Below are 19641 nucleotides of genomic sequence, written 5' to 3'. Positions count from 1 at the left end.
CTGAAATGTTCAGAGTTTCATGTTAATTTTTTGAACCAAGTACATTTACCACCATACACTTATTAAAAATTCTGTCAAGAATGAGATGCTCCTGAGCAGTAGCAGGGACCATGCAGACTGCACTGTCAATGGGAACTGCCCAAGGTGCAAAAAGACAGATTGACCATTACAACCTCTCACATTCAGGATAAATCCTTTCAAGCTGTGATATTGTCTGTCATAAAATGCCTTGAAAACAAGGAGAGTCTTTTCACTTTCAGAGGCCAAAAGTTTTCTTTTGCACAGTAACACATCATAGCAGCATCTTCCTGGCTGTCAGAATTAGGTGGAACTCTACCAGACACCAAGTACTCTTTCCACTCACTTGAATTACGATGTTTCTATCATCTGACCCATTTTATCAAAAGATGTTCTTCCTTTCTAAAATATAACTTGGGAAGAGACAGTCTGAATTCATGTGTAAACTGCTGTCCAAAGTCACTTACTTTTCAATTGACACACTGCATCTTTGCATGCACACATTGAAACTATTATTTCATTGACCTGACAGGTGAGATTCCAGTGTGGATGTTGAATGTCCAAGATAGCCTAAGATTTTGCCCCTTTTCACTTTGTCCTTTTAGGGATAAAGCTTGGCTAGTAAGCTAAATATAACATAAGGTCATGTATGGTGCTTTTATGCTCTGTGTTTCATGTAATGTCTATATATATATATATATATATATATATATATATATATATATATTTTTTTTTTTTTTTTTCACATGAGCTAAACAAAGTGTGAGCAATGAAGTAATTTTAGACTCACCTAACCTGGTTAGATGTGAAAGAAATAGAATAGAGTCAGCAAAGGTTTTCTTATGCGGTACATCATGACTGCAGCTTTCTCCAGTGCCTTCTGAGCTCTGACAATATTTTTTCTAGATACAAATCTTTTGCAAAAAGTAATAGATTCCTGTAAGTAAGTACATAACTATTTTCATGTGCAGCAATTTAGATAGCTTTTGTCACTGTTCCTGCAATCTATAATTTGAAAAAAAAAATCTTAATTCTGCTCCACAAGTGAGGAAGTCGTAGCAGTTTTTCATTAGAAAAGTACAGTCCAAAACTTCCCGCAAAACAAACAAAATACTTTCAAAATCTATGTCAAATTAGCATGACAAAAACCTAGGCATACTGGTGGGAATCTGTGTGTATGACTGATCCAGAAGGGCTATTCACAACATCAGCAAAAGAAATTAGCATAACTTAAATAACATAAAGAAACACAATAAGAAACAGATAAATATGTCCATTTTCCACTGGATTTTTTTCTGCGTTTCATAACTTATCCCCATTATATATCACATATAACTTATGTTTTATTAACTTGAAGGAGACTAGTCATAAAATTATGCAATTTTATTTCATAAAATTTAGAATAACTAATGTAATGCCTCACTGAAAAATCTGTACTTTATTACTATTTACTTTGTGATGCATTTCTGATGATTTCTGTGTAATCACATCTGTCCTGTGATGTTTGTTGTCTACTCTACTACCTTTCCATTGCTCTTCATGTTTCTTATAATTCTCTTTCCTCCCTTAAAAGTCTTTACTTTGTAGTACTGAAATCAGAAATCTTGCTTTTAAAGTAAACAATTACTTAGGCAAATAATATAATTTTCTCTGTGTCCTCAGACACTACGGTCTTGGACAATATAGATGCTAAAAACCAGAAAGATTTTAAGTTATATTAAAAAATGATTTGAATTTTGGAACATCATGCAGGAAAAAAAAGGAAGGACTTCAGCTGTGATAAAGTCCAATTTAAATATTTGCCCCAAGGTACAAAAATAAATGAAGATTAGTACATGTGGCATCAGATACCACTGAAAAGTATTTCCATTTTTTCAGAGAGATGCAGCTGTATTCCTAGATTCCCCTGCTATTCTTAACCTGAGTTATTATACTGCAGTGCTTCAAGCACCCAGTGCAAAAAAACGGCCTGTGAGGGTATAGGAAAAAAAAAAAAAAGCAGGATAAAAAGTAAAAAAATGTAAAAGTCATGTTTTCAGGATCACTCATCCTCACAGATCTTGACATAAAACAAGAATGTTGTTTTACTCAAAAATAATCACTAAACAATCAGTAAAAAAAATCACTTAAACTTCTAATGCGGGATTATGATAAAGGAATAGTTGAAGAGGGAGATCCCCATGTAGCATCCTGCTCTGAGGTCTATCTTTCACATATATGACAAAGTGCTTTGACCACTTAGTTATCGATTAATCCTTGCAGATTTTGGTGAGAAGTTCTATCCTGGACTTGTCAAATAACTGTCCTTCTGATAATGTTTACATCAAATTCCACAGAAATGATTTTATAATGTTCTGAGGAAATCAAAAGAAGAAATTTTGTCCAAAAAATGCAGTGAGACTTACCAAAAAAGTAGAAAAAACCCAACAACCTATTGATAAATATGCATTAAAAGGTTATTTGGACAGGACATAACATCAAGTGAGCACTGGAGGACTTTTTTTTAATAGCACTACATGGGTTAGAATATGTTTATGAGGTGGTGGTTTCTGATACACTTAAAGAGTCTCAACTTCTGTTTCACTTACAAGGTTTGAGAGCTTTAATTTGCATTTAATTTCCTTCTCTCAGAAAATCGCATGCCATACTCTCAGTTATATAACTCATTTAGTCAACACTAAAGGCATACTTTGGCATCCTACATTAAAAAAAGATGCTTAAAACAATTAAGAAAGAACAGTAACATAATTATTTTTATTGCTACCAACATCATATGCAAGAGACTTGTTTTTCAGAGCTGATGATTCAATTTTTATCATAAAGAAACATATTTTCAAGTTTTCTCTTTTTTAATAGTTGGATCAGCTAGAGATTAAAAAGATGTTGATCTCTCAATTACTCTTTTCCATGTTACCATTTCTCAGATGAAAATTTCTGCAGCACAAAGCATTGAAATTATATGGAAAATGCAAGTTTGATTTTAAAAAAGTTAACACAGTTTGTAAATAGTACAGATTATGAGTCATGTTTATGTCTGAGAAATCCAAATGTGGTTTATATGACATAATCAGGATGTGTGTACTTTCATACACTTCTTCCCTTCAAGCATAGTTTTTAATCAATAGACCTACACTAGCAGAGAAAAAATAGTTTTCTTAGTAAGAATGAGCTTTAGTTTTCATACACAAGCAGTGTTTGATTTTTGCCCTGCCCAAATCCAATAATGAAACTGACTTGTTAGATGTGTGTGCTCAAGGCTTTGAAACAGGGCTGAATTTTAATTGTAGGTGCTTTGTACCTAGATCAGTCCTAGAAGATAAAGAGAAGAGTTACTCTTAAACCTAGAATTTTAATTCAGATTTAAAGAAACAATGCATAATCTTAAGAATAAGGTTGAGAGCAATCCAGTTTGTTTCAAAACAGTTAATGTGGCAGGTAATTTTTTGTGTAACCATTGCAGAATGTCTCAGAATTGTGTTGACACTGTTAGCCTGACAAAGGTATTAAGACAAACCCATTCCTGCCTAGAACTCTAGCGGAAGATTTGGCAGTTCTGAAATTTGAGCAGTTCACTTATTTACATGCACCTTTCCATTGAGCTCACCAGGTTTGGGCATTAAACGTGCATGATGACAGCATCCACTATGGTGGAAGTTCCTGTGGACCTTGATTTTATTCAGCTTTGGCTAGGAATCTATCATCTTCCAAGGTTTTTGTCTTCTATGATCCTCTAGAGTGCTAATCCCAATGTCCACTTTTTGCTTTGAAGGTATCTCTGCTGGATGAGAATGTTTCTGCAGATACTGACTTCCCTATCAGCTCTGTTGCATGTACTTCCAGAACAAACCAGATAAGGAGACACCTAGTGTGGAAATTCTGTTGGATCTATGGGACTTCCTTGATGAACTTGTGAGGAGTTGCAAAAACACAAAAATGCTACGTGGAATCATAAAGCCCACAGAGAAAGTCTGCTAAACTCACAAGAAAAACGTTCCACCTTTTGAAGACTCTGTACCTAAGTATAAATAATATAAGATAATGGTACATTTTGCTAACAGAGAAAAAAAAAAAAAAAAAAAAAAAAAAAAAAAAAAAGAGAGACGCAATCTTAAATATAAAAGATTATTTAAAATATTTCTAAAAATTCTTCTGAAAGTTTTAACACTTCAGCTGAGGACTAAAACAAATACCAGAAAACCTCCCTGAACTTGTATTCAGACTCAGGCTGACAATATTTATTTTGCAAATATTATCTTACCTTTTTTTGTTTTGTTTTGTTTTGTTTTGTTTTGTTTTTTGGGTCTGTGGTGAGGCACATGTGAAAATTGCATAGCACAGTGGTACACAATCTAAACTGGCCCATGGACAATAGAGTAGAGTAAGTAGGGTTCAGCAAAAAATTTCCACTTTTGTTTCCTGTCCACCCTAGCTTTATGTTTGAATTTTATGGCAGTCTGGGAAAGACATCCTTGCATGCAACAAGTTTGTTGTGAGCTATGGTATCATTATTTACTAAGATGTCGCTCGTTGAGAAAGCCTGTTAATTCCTTTGAGTAAGAATGAATAATTCCTGTGCACTTTCACTACAGGTACCTGAGCTTGATCATTGTAAACATCCTTGTCTGCTTTTGTCTTCTGCGTCAACTTAGGATAATAACCATGGCTTTTACCACCAATCTGGATTCATGGATGTGCAATTCCCCAATTCACTCATCTGGATAATGTATTCATCCTATAACACTGTATATCAGTTTCAGGACAGTGATGGTTGGAGAGGAACAGTTGCCCCAAGTAAAAGTAATGAACCATTTAGCAGCTATACTGCAGTCTGTTGTAAAGTATTTAATGGTGTCTCTCACTCCAACCTTATCCATCTGTAGCAGTAATCATGTGAGACAGTCTTTGAAATCGTTGCACAACCCAGGGATTATAGCAGGCTTTCTGAGAAATCCAAATTTACAGATTTGGATTACAGATCCAGTTCAAGTTTCCATGCTGTTTCTAACACTGGCCTCATTAATACAACTGCGTCACACCTGAGTCATAAAGACGCAGAGCACCTTTAGATGTTCTGGTTCTTTGGTGAGTGTAGAATATGAGAGTGAAGACAAACTAACATGTTTTGGTTGTGGTGAGGAATACAATAACCCATCACCATAGCAAAGAGCACATTTTATTTGAAAAATACGAATAAAAGATTTTGTCCCTTTTGTTTATTAAAAGAAAATGTAACAATTTCTATCAGTAACACTTGCATAAGGAGGTATACTTTACATTACTCTTTTGTTAAAAAAAATATATATATTTTTGGAGACTTTGGAAAAATAAGAATGGCCCAAAACTTGCAACACACTTCTAATGTTCCTTAGAATGCACTGTGCCATTTATATGTACTGCAAGTACAAGGTCTAAGCACTTTATAATCCACAAAGTAATGCTAGGCAGCATAATTTCATATCCTTCTTTGCATTCAGAGTATTCCCTTTGTTACTCTTGTGTGAGCTTATGAGTTTGGTTAATTCCAGACTGGTCCAATACTTATATTTTCTAAAGGATGATTTAAAAAAATCTTAGACCACAAAAATTTTGTAATTCCTTTTAAATACCAGAAATAATACTTTCCCATAGACATTTTCTTTCAGTATTCACAATTTAAGCAACTGCATAAATCAGAATTAAAACTCAAAAATGTTTGCAGTTATTTTAGTTTTCTATGAAGAATGCAGAAAAATAAAGTGCATAACAGAGTGAAGTTACTTTCAACTTTTACAGTATTCTATGTGCATGTAATGAAAGGTAACACTGATAAACAAATTAATTTGTTTTCAATGTATGAATCTTAAACTAATACCAGCTGAATTGAAGCTCTTCCTTGTCTTTAAAGTGCATTAAACTACATTTTTGACAGATTTTAGTTTGACAATATAGTTTCATATTTTTCAATTCTTATACTAACCATTTTTTCAGATTGTTTTCACTTGTGAAGATTACAGCATACTGAGTGCCCTCACCATTACAAGAAAGAGGGTTTATTTGAAGGAATGCAACTAATTATTTTGGTGGAAATGTACTATTAGTTGAATGGTTGTTGTAGAAATCAAACTGTAAATAGAAAAGCCCTTAAGTATCACTTTGCATGTGCCATTTAACTCAGAATTTCCAGTTTAAGTCAAATTGGCAGTTTTCAGCATTTAGTTGTTAAGCAGCAACAGGATTACTATTTAGGCTAATAGGAAAATATTTGAGAATATGAGTACACAAAAGATCCATGAAAGCTTTACGCATAGTCTATATAATCAGACTTAACCATAAACTGAGAAGTTTCCCACAATAATTTCACTGAATATATACTTTGTTTAAATCAGCAATGCTACAAAATGATTGTGCCATCCAGTGTTAATTTTCTTTCATTTCAATCTATTTTAACATAGAATTTCTCAAATATAGTTTGAATTTGTTTTTAGGACACAAAGGACCAAAGGGAAAAAAAAGTGAGATTGGGATAATAAAACTGTAAACCTGTTATTTCTGCACTGTGAGGCCTTCTTCTGTGGCCCTGAAGATTTAATATTCTGTTATTTGTCATGCAAACAACACGACACTGTGATGTGTATTTGAATAAAACACAGTAAGCATAGCAAGCATGCAGACATATCATGGTAGAAAAGCACATTTGGCGATCACTGTGGGAAGGACATACCAAACAGGACACACTGCAGCATCACAGAAGCAGCATCTCAGTAACCCTGCAGAGTTTTAAGGGATTCAGGTTTCCTGGGGTACATGTGTTTCCTGGGATGCATGTGCTGTATAGCAGTGAAGAGAGCACCAGGAATGGTGAAAAGGGGATTATTATTTCTCTGAGATATTGTTAACTTAAAATGACTATTAGCATAAGGAGTGACTAGTTGCTTGTGTCACTGCACTTCTGTTGCCTTTAAGCCTGAACGTTCTGTGATGTAAAAAAAAAAAAAAAACAACAAACAAAAAACAAAAAACAAAAACAAAAAAACCCCAATGGCACGAACACTGCTTAAAACACAAAATACAATTGATTTTCCCTGGTGTTGGGCCAGAGGGAACAGACATAAAGATAACTAATACCTAGTTCTCAAAACTATAATACAACAATGAATGCAATTTTCATGCAGCTGTGATACAAAGTATTATGGTAGTAGTAACGCTGAAACATTTTGTTTTTAACACCCTACTCATACAGTATAAAAATTTAGATGTTGGCATAAAGCAAGTGTGACATAAATAAAAGAAAATTTCTCCTAATAAAATCGCACACTACCATTTGCTTTATTTGGGACAAAACTGAAACATATCCTTGTTCTACCCCCCAAAAAGACAATAAAAAGACAACCATTCTCAGCTTGTGTGTAACTCTTACTGCATCTAACTTTGCACTACAGTAAGAATGCCTTCTTAAATGCTTTTCTAAAAGACTCTGTATTTCATAAAAAGTATTAAAAAAATTAACACAAATTATTAAACTACTTTCAAGTCATCAGCAGAGTATCTTAGTGTTCAGGTGTTTTTCCCTATTAAATTTTCCTGTGGGTTCAGATTCTGAAAGACAGAAGAAGCATTACAAATTTTAAACAAAATAGCGTACTAAACACAATTCTGGAACTACAGTGCAACTAATACATTTTAGAGTGTAAAAGTTGCTTACAAAACTACTTGCTATTTTTTTCCAGAAGGCTGTTTAAATCAAAAGCAGTCAACTACATCTCAGGAAAAAAAAAAATCTCCTCAAACTAAACTGATCAGAAATTTCAGTCATGTCTAGGACCTATCCAACCATAGAGTAAAGAAAAGAAGGCTTAATGATCTAGTTCACCTATGTGGCTCACATAGGTGAGCAATAAATATAGACCCTTCTTTACTAAGCTGAATGTAAGTGGCACCTAAAACGCAGAGGGAGGAAGCTAGTGCATCATACGAATCTTTATCACTCTGCACACCAGACTGGAGAGTAAGAAAAAGTACACAGCTTCCACTCTGGACAGTTTTCCAATCAAATGTGTACTGGAGGAAGTCCATTTCCCTAAAGTGGAGCTACAATTAGAAGCAGAGGACTGTTAACAGTGATTGTGAGTATTATAGGTCATAATCTCTCATGGGATATTATGAGTTTCTGGTCCTCTCACAGTATTATTACCAGAAAGACAAAGAAGAGGTTAAAATTTCAAACAAAGGAAAGGAAAAATCAGAATCTGCTAGATGAGGTGCTAAGTAGGCTGCTATGTTAAGCAGAACTGTTTAGCAATTCTGCTGCAAAGTTAAAAGAAGAAAAAAAAAAATGCTGGATTAGGTGTTAAGCAGCCTGCTATGTTAAGGAGAACTATAATTTCTGCAATGCTACAAAGTTACCAATGTAAGAAATCAATTTACTTAATCCATAGGAACCACAGTAATGGTATATTTCCTTCACTGGCTTAAAATGCTCCTATTTCCATGATGCTTGAAATAGGGAAAGGGAAAAAACCATCTTGTTCTGCTGAGGTGATAATTATTCTAAGAGAAATAAATATCAGTAGATTGAATTTAAAAGAAAAAACATCATCATCTTATTCTCCTTGGTTGAATTTTCGCTATCCCAGTGTCTTAACAGCAGCTCTATTTTGCCTTTAGTCACACACAGAAATAGAAAAACATTATGAACTCTGTTTTAAACAGATTGTTGTAGCTTCTGGATTCAGACTAGCAAAAGACTTAAAAAGCTTCAGCTCTTGACATAAGTGAAGCACAGTGAGCCAAACAACTGCAATAGTTTACTGGTGCTGCCGTTGTTTTTTATTGAAAAAGCCTATGCTTCTTCTGCTTCTCTGCATAAAGAGTACTTTGGGCCTATTCCATTTAGATGAATGATGTTCCCATGAAAAGACAAAAAGAAAAAGCACAACACTGGAAACAACAGTTCCTCTGGCACACAGTAACAGAGCAGGTCTGGGGTTGTGGGCTAGAACTGTGTTTGAGCTACAGATAATGATGCCCTCCATCTGTTAGCTGGATATGGATGACAAGATTATGAAGGACATAATGACGTGACAGCTTCTCAATGCAACCTGCTAAGTCAATAAGATTAAATCATCAAAGGACTATTTATTTTAGAGGACAGGTGTGGCTTATCACCTCTGTAAAGGAAACAGACTGGTAGCACTTCTCACACTGATAGTAAACCTCATTGTCTGCCTCACATTGGGATCACAAGGCCTAGAGCACAGCTAGAAATGCAACATCACAACCACCTGCAAGAGATTTGATCCTCTGTTAGCTCTCTTCTTAAACAGACATGAACATAAACTTACTGCAGCTTGCAGCTGTTACAAATATTGCAATAAAAATGTCATTTCTTGGCTTTATTTTAGGTATTGTTGCAGATAAGGTACCAGAAACTTTAATGAGCAATTAAAAAAAATACACAAGGGACAATAGATTCTTTTTTCTGTATTTTCCAAAATTTGACTTTCTTCCAATTGGAGAACCCAGTTTCAAATATGAAAAGGGCACTTGTTCTACAGTAACTGCATACAACTTACTCAGTTCCAAGTACTGTATTCACTTTTTTTGTTACCACTGTTGTCATTATCTGTCCAGTCGTTAAGGAATTTCTCTGTTCTGGGAATTACAACTAAGTTGTTCTTTCTGGTTCTATTTCCCCATAGAGTTCAGCTAGCTTCTTGAACTCAGGTCCCCAGTCTCCAAGGTAATTATAATCCTGGTCAGAGTGTGTCGTTGCTGAATCCAGGGAGCTGATAGACCCGGCCTCTGATCTATGACCCTCATAGGCATATGTCTGCAGGGAGTCATACGGGGGCACGCTGGGGTCCAGATCAGCCTCTGCCAGTCTCTGTTTAATGAACTCCTGAACATCTATACTGTCAAGGCTTGAGGAGGGATGATGCCTGGACAGGGGCTTCACTTCAGGACGAACATCCCTCCTGTATTTCAGCTCTTCAGCAGCAGATGGATTCCGCAGTGCTGTGATGTCAAACGCTTCTGTATCTTCCTCTCCTCCGCCCTCATCATCGTATGTCACAACATTTTCCCGGACATCTTCTTCTGAAATGATCAAAGGCTCCTTCTTGCTACGTCTTAGGGTGATGAAAAGGACCACAATTGCTAAAGAGAAAACTGCAGATATTAGAGTAGGTTTAAAGTTGACATCTGAATATGTTACAGAAATAGCAGACATTAAGTCAAAAATACAGAGGTGTAATATTTTTCAGGCTGGTATTTTCAGTACTGGTATTTGGGATCATCTGCTACTTAGTTTTTTAGGGATCTCATAAAGGAGATAAATTGAGATAACATTCTTTCAGGTAAATGAAAAACAAGTAACTAAAGTTGGCATTTTTCAGAAGCTCAATCCGGGGCTTTCAGTGCTCCATTAAAACCAATGTTTAGCATATAAATTGAATTACTATGTAAAAGGTTTATATTTTTTCCTTATGAATATTCAATTTTGTGTAATCAAATACAAAATTACAAGATTAATCTATAACTACATATTTTAAAGCAGCCTTATGACATGAAAATACTGAAGTAAGCTCTAAGGAAAGTAGGTCTTAGAAAATGTAGTCTTTGGGAAAAAAATCCTCAAAATATCCTCTCGATTACACTGCAATTAATATTTATTTCTTGCCGTCTCTATAAGAATGCAGAAAATCACATGAGTAGCACAGAGTCATGCATGCAGCAAGTTGTGTCTTTGACAGGAAATAAACCCAAACCAAAACCAACCACAATATTAACTAATGCATAACATTGGAATTGGCCTGGGAAAATAAAGAAACCTAAAAAGAGTCAAGAGGAAATGCACTTGCAATAACATTAATCTTATGAGTCTGCTTATAATCTTCTATGTCCCTTCGTCCCTGTGGATTATGTTGTCTATTGCTATCAGTTTATTACACAAAGGTAATTAAGAAATGGCTTTTGTAGAGTGCTAACGATGGTTCTTACAGCATAATGCATTTCAAAAGCATTGCCCATTTATTTTCTATAGTTTTTCACACTGTTCAAGACATGGAATTAGAGTCAGTCTCTTTTTGAAATATTTCCAAATTACAGAAATAAAGATCTGCAGTGCTAATTACTTGATAAACTCTGGAAAAAAAAATCTACTGGATTCCAGATATCCACAAATGTACTTTTAAAAGCATTTTTTCCTATTAACTTTAGCTAAACCTTTCCCCTCTAATCACAGCTCTGTGTTTCTAATTGCCTCCTAGTAGCAGGCAACCAGTGGTTCAAAAGCATACGATATTAAAACATAGTGCCCTGCCAGATTCCAAGAGGCATTGGAATGATAGCACTACTCAGTGTGGACCTGGTATTTTCCGAGCCTGAGAACTGCTGGCTCTTCCTAAGGGAAACTTTTCAACAGTTTTTTTTTTTTTTTTCCCAAAACAACCTTGTGTAAACAATATTCCTTTCCCATAACAACAGATGTTTGCTATTTCTGTTACTTAGCCAATGGGAGAGGTGTCAGTCCTATGGATCAATAACGTGCCTTCTTACTGGAGCATGTTATAAAAGGGCTGAACAAATTGTAAACAAAGCCTTCTGATTTCTACTGCCCTCTGACTGGAGTCAAGCATCTTCATTTCGTGTCCTATTGCTATAACTCAGTATTGCAAGTGGCTTACCAAGGAGAATGACAATGCAGAGCAGGATGGCGATTAAAGCTCCTGTGCTCAAGCCAGCCGAGGAGAGGAAAGCCTCAGCGTGGCAGGTTCGCACCCGCCCGTCCCTCTCACAGGCGCAGACGCGGATGGTGAGGGTGCTGCTGCTGCTGAGAGGGGGCACACCACCGTCAGAAATCAGGACTGGGAGGTAATAGATATCTTGGGTGGTTCGGCTGTATCTCCTGCGTCTTGTCAGGATGCTGGCTGTATTATCTACAACATCAAAACCAGAGTAACATTTCAGTGAATTAAAAAATTAAAGGAAAAGAAAATATTTATGGCTTGTTTCCCATCAAATGCAGGCATCAGGCATCTCAAAACTAGCCAGGCCTAATCTGTGAAAATGAACAATCTAGAATTAAAATTTGTCAGGAAGACTTTCCGGTCAATAGAGGAAAAAGGAGAGGAGGTGGAAAGTAACTAAAATTACATAAATAAGAGTATTTCAAACTCTTGTATTTTTTTTGGAATGTGAACTCTGAGAAACATTTTGGGCTCAATTTGCAAGTGTTTTCATCCCATGTGATATAGTTGGTAGCATATGGACCCTTGTTTTGAATTTGAATACCTGGAATACTGGATACTGGATATTTGAATACCTGGAATTATGAGGATACCTATTGTGCAATTTTTGCACAACACAAAATCCTCTTAATTCTCAAAAGAATATTAAAATTTCTTTAGTAAAAGCTAAAATAAGACTTTTGTGTTTTAGTGTTTGCAAAAAGTTTTAAAGTTTAAGTGAGATTTCAGAAAAGATCTGAGAGGACAGTGACCAAAGACATGCTTTGGGGAGCTCTGGAGAAAGAGGGAAGGCAAGGGAAGGCAAAGGAAGGAAAAAAGAGTGGATATTGCATGTTCTAAGCTATTAGAGCTCAAAGATAAATAAGAAAGGGGGAGATAGTGACATAAGATTTTGTCACCCTTCCGTTACCTACGGGTCCATCTGGCATAGACAGACAAGGAAAATCTACTGCATATTACACATGCATTGCAAGGGCCTTTGTAGGAAGTTGCCACACATATCCCTTTAAGTCCAAGAAATTAACAGGCTTACACAGAATGCAGGGGAAGAAATGCTACAACATTATATAGATATAGCTAATATTCGTATGTTTAAAATTTATTTTCATTTTGCCACCACTATGAAATTACTAGCCTCTGAATAAAGTCCATGATAAATAAAAAAAAAAAAAATGGAGACAGAATTTGCAGTTATGGAAAAAGAGATGGGGATTGATAAATGGAAAGAGACATTAAAAGAAAAGAGCTTTCTTCTTGTATTGCTTGTCACATGGTTTCCAAATTGTGGGGTTATGAGATTGGAATTTTTTTAGCAAACAGAAGGGTGATAAACACTAAATACATCTGCCAGGTTTGCCTTCCTATTACAAACAAACAAACAAGAAATGTTCTTATTTTTCCTTACCACTGTAGCTGCAGTATTAAATGGCTTTCTCAATCTAAGTAAAAATGAAATCCATATCACTCTGAAAATCTAGTGCAACAATATAGCCAGTGTGGCATATATATATTTGTCCATTGAAGAGATGCACACACATTTGAATGAAAGAGTTAAGTTTTTGTTTAAACTGGATAGAAGGTCTGTTTCGGGTGACTGCTCTTCATGCTACACTTTCTATCAAACTCTGTGCAAAATTTTAAAACATTCATTTTAACCCACTTTTGTCAACATTTTAGTCTCTGCATACCATCTGAGAGTGATATTTAGAAAAAACTGATAATATCATCCCACATCAGCATAATATCACAAGATAATATATTTGGTAACAGGTTTCACAGCAGAAATACATATATGAGCTGGGAAGTGATGCTGTTGCTGCTAAGCCAAGAACTAAGCACTGAGGTCCTTTAGCTTTACTTCCTCACATAAGTGACACCCCCAACACCCCTCTGCAGCCCTCCACACTCCTCCCATTTTGGAAATATCAAATACCCAGCCTGGTGAGTTTGCTATAAATCCAGGAAGTGCTGTTCTTTTCACTTGGAGTGGGTACAATATAAGGTATTTATTTTTTTGTTTGTTTGTTTGCTATAGGCCTTGGAGTCCTGCTTCTACTTGTTGACATCAAGTTTACTTCTACAAGGTTATGTTTTGATGACTGATGACACAAGTCACGTAATGACACCAGTCAGCATAATGTTGTTTATAGTCATTCAAGTTACAGAACTTTAATGAAACCAGAATGAGGTGAACAGATAAATCTTTAATCTCAAAAATTGTGACAGAACATAAGAACATCACATTGTGGAAATTATATTTCCATAAAGATTATAAAATGCCCATGATATAACATACTTTGCAATGTTATTTGTTACACATACATCCTGCCCCCAAAATATTTTGTATTTCGTTGTTCTGGGCCAACTAGGACTCTCACATAACACCCAAGCACGGTCACTGTTATTAACATACACTGGAGACCCTTCTCATGCAGTATGGACAAGAGTGAGGTTTGTTTCCAGGTTTGTTTCCTGCCTCAGTATTATTCCAACAGTCTGCAGATCCTTAGGCATCCCTAAATAGCCTCATGGGTGCACCATGACACACTATGGCATGTAAATTCCTTTTGCAATACGGTAACAGGATGCTGTTGAGCTGCAATACAGCTTTCACATTATTTTGTAAGTTCAAAAGAGAAAAACCCCTTGATTATGGGTTTTAATCTGGGTTCCATTGGGTTGTACACAGAGTCAAGAGGAAGTACAAGGCCGAGGGCAGTGCTTGTTGCCTGTAACATAGATTTTAAAAAGAGTGGATGATCCAGATCACAGCTCCAGTAGCAGTAATGAAAATGCTGGCTGACAACAAAAGCATCAGAACCTTAATATAATTAAGAAAAACTGAGGACTCCTGATCAGGGGTCTTGCAGTAATGATAGAATTTTAGCACAGAGACTATTGGCAAAGATGTAAAGGAAAGAACATTGAGATGTGAGAATGTATGCTTTGAGGGTAAATGTGGACAGATGGGAAGAAAATTGTGAGGAAAAAATATTAAAGCTAAGAGAAAAAAGAAAAGAAAAATGGAAAAAATTATACAATTCAATGTTGAAGTAAAAAAAAATGTGGAAAAGCTATAAATAAACCATGCTTCTCTGGGAGGAAGGCCTTGCCAATCAAAGAACTGATATTTTTATACTGTACAGAATAAATACAGATTTTAAAAATAGGCATTTTTTTCTTTCAATGTTGTATTTGCTCATTCAATATTTAATTGTTTTTCTTGTACGGTTAACATTATACAACTAAATATAAGATACAATGAAATATTGGTATAAAACACAAAGGAAAAAAGGGAACCAGTACAACATTTTTAATTTCAAAGAATTACCATAGTAATTTTTTTTGTTATTTGTATTCTTTTGAGTAGTAAGTAGATTTCTGTTGAAATGGATGTTACATTACATACCCAGAAGTTTCTGTAATAACATACCCAGTGACAAGAATTCTCGAAGAAACAGTGTAAAGCTTTTCCTCCAATGAAATTTCACAAATTTTAACACAAATTAAAAGTATGATTTTTCAGGCACTGGCTTGGAAATTTTCCGTTCTCAATATCATCAGAGGTGTTTATTCTCATTATAACTCTATAACAGATTTAGATATGATAGATTAATGTATTGTGTTTACATATAAGTAAAATACTGTAAAGTATTTGAACTTTCACATACTATTTTTTTTCGTTAAATTTTTAAAAACATTTACAAATAAGATATCTGACATTTTTTCAGAAAAGGAAACTGCATCTGCTTTTCCAAAGGTTACTGAGAACCAAGCATAGCAGAAAATTATCAAAGCCAATCTTATTGCCACAACAGAGAAATTACGTCTCTGATGCTCTAGTCAGATCTCTGTTCCTGAGGACAATTATATCCAAAGGTATGCCAACAAAATTAATGGATAGAAAAAAGTTTAGTCAAACTGCAATATTGAATGCATCCTGACAACTATTCTGTGTTGTCTGAGCTTTCAAGCTTTAATTGCTTTTGTTCCTTATCAAAAACCATTATAGGAACATGTTGAGAGAAGAGCTTGAAAGACAAAAACTTTTTAGAGCTTTGCACAGAACAAAAAAAAATCTCACAATCTGTAAAAGCTATAGGAAGCCAAGTCTGAGACTGATGATCTAGAAAAGAGTTTATTGAAAAGGGGAAAAAAGTTATATCAACAGCAGTAGTTTGAAAGGGAGCCAGGGGTTTATGTACTGAGAAATTTCTTTGGTATCTGAAAAAAAAAGATACAGCAAATAGTCAGGGAAGGCAAGCATATAGGATAGCAGCAATAGCAATAGGATGATGAGAACTACAGATCTCATTTTTCTAGGTCTGGAAGGAAAGACTTTTTATCTCAATAGATTTAAATGGTGAAATTCACCCCTGAGGAGTAGGAAAAAATCCAGGACTCACTGGAGATTACAGGACTGACTGCTAAGGAAAATTAACAACTCCCACATAGGGAAAGAATGATACCTTGTGTTGTACATTGCTCCATTTAATGATCTAAACTTTCTAATGATCTAAACTCACTCCTGCTTGGGCTGTTCTCTGCAAATATGTCAGCTAGAAGTTAAGATTCATCTTAAGTGGGTTTGAGGTTACCCATGGGAAATGCTGCATGGCTGTAACACAGCGACTCTTCACACTCTGAAGATGTCGTAGTTTACTACGTCAGGCTGTACACTGTATACAAGGCCATTATCACAGTAATTTTTCCATCATCTCTGTCTTTTTACATTGAGCTTCTGAGCTAAATAAAGAAAGGAGGGCATAAGAAAATCAAGGAAGCAGAGATACAATGATAACACCATGGAAGGTGACTGCAGGAGCACATTGGAGGATGCTCATTTATTATTCACAATTTGAGAATTCCTTTGACACATTATGCATTGAAAGCAGAGACAAGAGAAATGGAAGTTAAAAAGAAAAGTAAAATCCTGTTTATATCTTCAGGCATGTTTCAATTTTCAGTTCTGCTTGTATCAGCAGTTCAAGTACTATAAATTTTCTGAGAAGTTATAAACTAATTAAAACCAAAGAAGATATATTGGAATGATTTGCATTTCTTACATTTCTAAAGTTGGAGCTGTTAATTTGTTTATGTGGACTACATGATAGGCATTTCTGTTTAATTTCTTTATTGATAATTCTTGTAAATATTTTTCCTTTTTTGCTGGCTTCAAAGTTATTGCCAATGGGCAAAAAGCTATTATAAGTTTTTAGTTCAGTGGGTAGCAAAAACTAAAAGTAACATAGAACACATTTTTGGCCTGAAATATAGTTATTTGCTTATGGCTGGTTTGTGTATCATCAACACATTGCAGTCCAGAAAAGAAATGAAAGAACGTCTTCTACACCATGCACTAAACTAACTTTACAATCAATCTTAGAGCCAACTTTTCTAAATCAAAAAATTTTCAAAGGCGTTCAGAGGCGTTCAGAAGGCTGAAGAGGGAAAATGTCTTCCCTCTAGGGTAGCTGGTCCTGGTTTTCTGTTTTACTCATGGTAGAATTCCTTTTGAACTTCCATATGTTGATTCTGTGATAATACCTACTCAGACATTCAACCCATTTACAGTAACAGTACTTCTGTGGACTGTACTTAAAGTCATCATGGGTGATGTTAACTTTGCACTTTCTCAGATATCACTTCTCTCCAGTTTTAACTTGTCTTGTTTGCAGGATGATATTTTACAGAAGGTCAGCGGTAACTCAGAGTAGCACATAACCAGAACAGCACGACTCTGTGATGTAAATGAAAGTGGGAGCTATGTGGGTGTTTTCCCCTTGTGATGGGTTGCAAAGTGGGGGCTTCAATTCAACCATTTTAAATGCCACTTTAGATGTTCTAGAACAACTGAGACATGGTCTTTTACCTGGCATACTCATTTTCAGTATGAAAGCTCTGAAGGTAATTCATAGACACATTGTCCAATATGGTTGGAAATAAGAAGGGCAGAGTGATTAACAGAAGGTTCCGTAAGAAATTCACACTGGGATGGGATCAATTACTCTCTGGAGGCTGCTCTCTTTCTAAATAACAGCAACGATGAGTAAAATTGGTCTTTTTTACTATTTTTTGATCTGTGACACAGGGAAAAAGGTTAATATATATCACAGGCATGGGTGGATGAATACATTTAAAATTTTATGCAGATGCCATTGAACTCATTGTGCTCTAGATTTTACAGAAAAACACGTCTCCACTTCTGTGGGTGTTAATAGATCTTCTGACACAAAATTAAGAAAAAAGAACCTCCAGAATTATAGTATCAGAAAAATGGCATACCTTTATTCCAATTCCAGAATATTCTCCATCACTGGGCAATAATCAAAGGGCCAGATCTTTGAGATAAGTGGGTAGAGGGGAAAAATAAATTGCAAATTTTTTTTGATATGAAACCTTTGTCCTGAAGAAATAAAAGAAGAGGAGAACAAATGCTAAGCATTCTCCAGGGAGTTGTTCTTCATTGAAAGTAAGCTAAACTTAGTCTGCTATCAGAAGTAATCTCAGTTCATTGAAATAAGAGAATGCACAGATCTTACTGGCAGTGTTGGGTAAATGTGTCCATTATCTTCATAAACCCTTCTTGTCCAGGAAATTTACAATACCGCTAAGCATCTATGGTAAACTGTATATCTTGTGATAAAAAATAGCACCAGCAAAACAGTGCTTTACAGTGCAGAAATTTCTTAAATGTTCTAAGTAAACAGTTTTCTGAGGGTTCAATTTTTTTTCATCACTTGAAAAGTATTATGTAAGTTCTGAACGAGAAGTGTGTCTATATATTAAGGCTTGGAAATATGATAACAATGACATGTTCAGATGCATTTTCCATCAAAGTAAAACATTTTGACAAATATATCCACAATTCTTTAAGCATTTGGAAAAATATTATTATTTTTAGGGTAAGAATAAAAAAGTACAAGTCTAGAATTCAATACATAGAAACAGATCTTTTGGGAAGAACTTCTGTCGTCTTTATTCTGATTTCCAAACAGAAGATGGTTTTAACCCCATCTTGTTCTGGGAAGTTTTTAATGGGATATGCAAAAGTAGATATTTCTGATTAGGCAAAAAGTTGAAGTTTATGATAGTAGAAAAAAGATTACAAAATTATCTATGAAAATATCCTAAAAAAGAAAGCGAGGAGAACACAGAATAGAAAAAAGAAAGTGAAGAGAACACAGACTAGAATGAAATGAGTTATGTAGAATCTGATCTATACAAAAGCACAGCAGAAAAAATACTTGGCTTCTCAGGTTTTAATAGAAATTTTAACAATTTCCTAGGCAGAATAAATTGTAAACAACCCTGTTTTCATTGAAAGACCTTCACAAGTACAATTCTCAAGCAAAAAAGAAATGTTTCTTCACTGGGTTTGCTCTCTAAAGCTGCAGAAAATTATTACAACCTAATGCATTTTCTTTGTATAACAAAGAAATTATTTTCCAGCTCTTGTTCTGCCTAGCTCACATGAGCACAGATGCTGCATCATTTTGTTGTCTGTCCTCTTGTTCATATTTATAAGCCTTTACTTTCCCTGAACAATACTTTTAAAATATGTAATAAAACTTAAATAGCAACAAAGAATCTCTTGTACCTTAAGAATACAGTAGAGAAAAACTATCGTATTCTGTATTTTCCTTTTTTTTTCCTTTCAAATGAAAATTGTAGCACAAACAGACTACAGAGGGGGATACAAGGAACTCATAATTTTGCTGGATGTTATATTTGTGACAGCTCTGTGACTCTATCCTGACCTACATTTCCCTGAGAGTTTTAAGCTCTGCATTATGAGGGTGAATATTCCACAAATAGAGATTTAATATTGTATTTTAGAAAATACACAAGTTCAGCCCCAAGAGATAAAAGTTTAACTGGCTAAATAATCAATTAT

At 35.1% G+C, this 19641-nt stretch overlaps 1 protein-coding gene across 1 annotated transcript in view; it reads right to left on the bottom strand.

Annotated features, from left to right (window-relative positions):
- Nucleotides 1–9661: 9661 nt before the first annotated feature.
- The window catches only part of CDH18 (cadherin 18), a gene marked incomplete at both ends in the record, with an annotated part of 163391 nt that continues 153411 nt past the window's right edge, over nucleotides 9662–19641 (bottom strand). The window contains 2 exons of the mRNA XM_083874826.1: nucleotides 9662–10152; nucleotides 11682–11933. Of these exons, the coding sequence (XP_083730952.1) occupies nucleotides 9662–10152; nucleotides 11682–11933 (743 nt within the window). The remainder of the gene's footprint in view (nucleotides 10153–11681; nucleotides 11934–19641) is intronic.

Source organism: Zosterops lateralis (assembly GCF_965231275.1).
Source record: "Zosterops lateralis genome assembly, chromosome: 1".
NCBI classification, from domain to species: domain Eukaryota; kingdom Metazoa; phylum Chordata; class Aves; order Passeriformes; family Zosteropidae; genus Zosterops; species Zosterops lateralis.
Note: the sequence above shows the minus strand (reverse complement) of the source record. Positions and strands in the feature narration are given on the sequence as shown.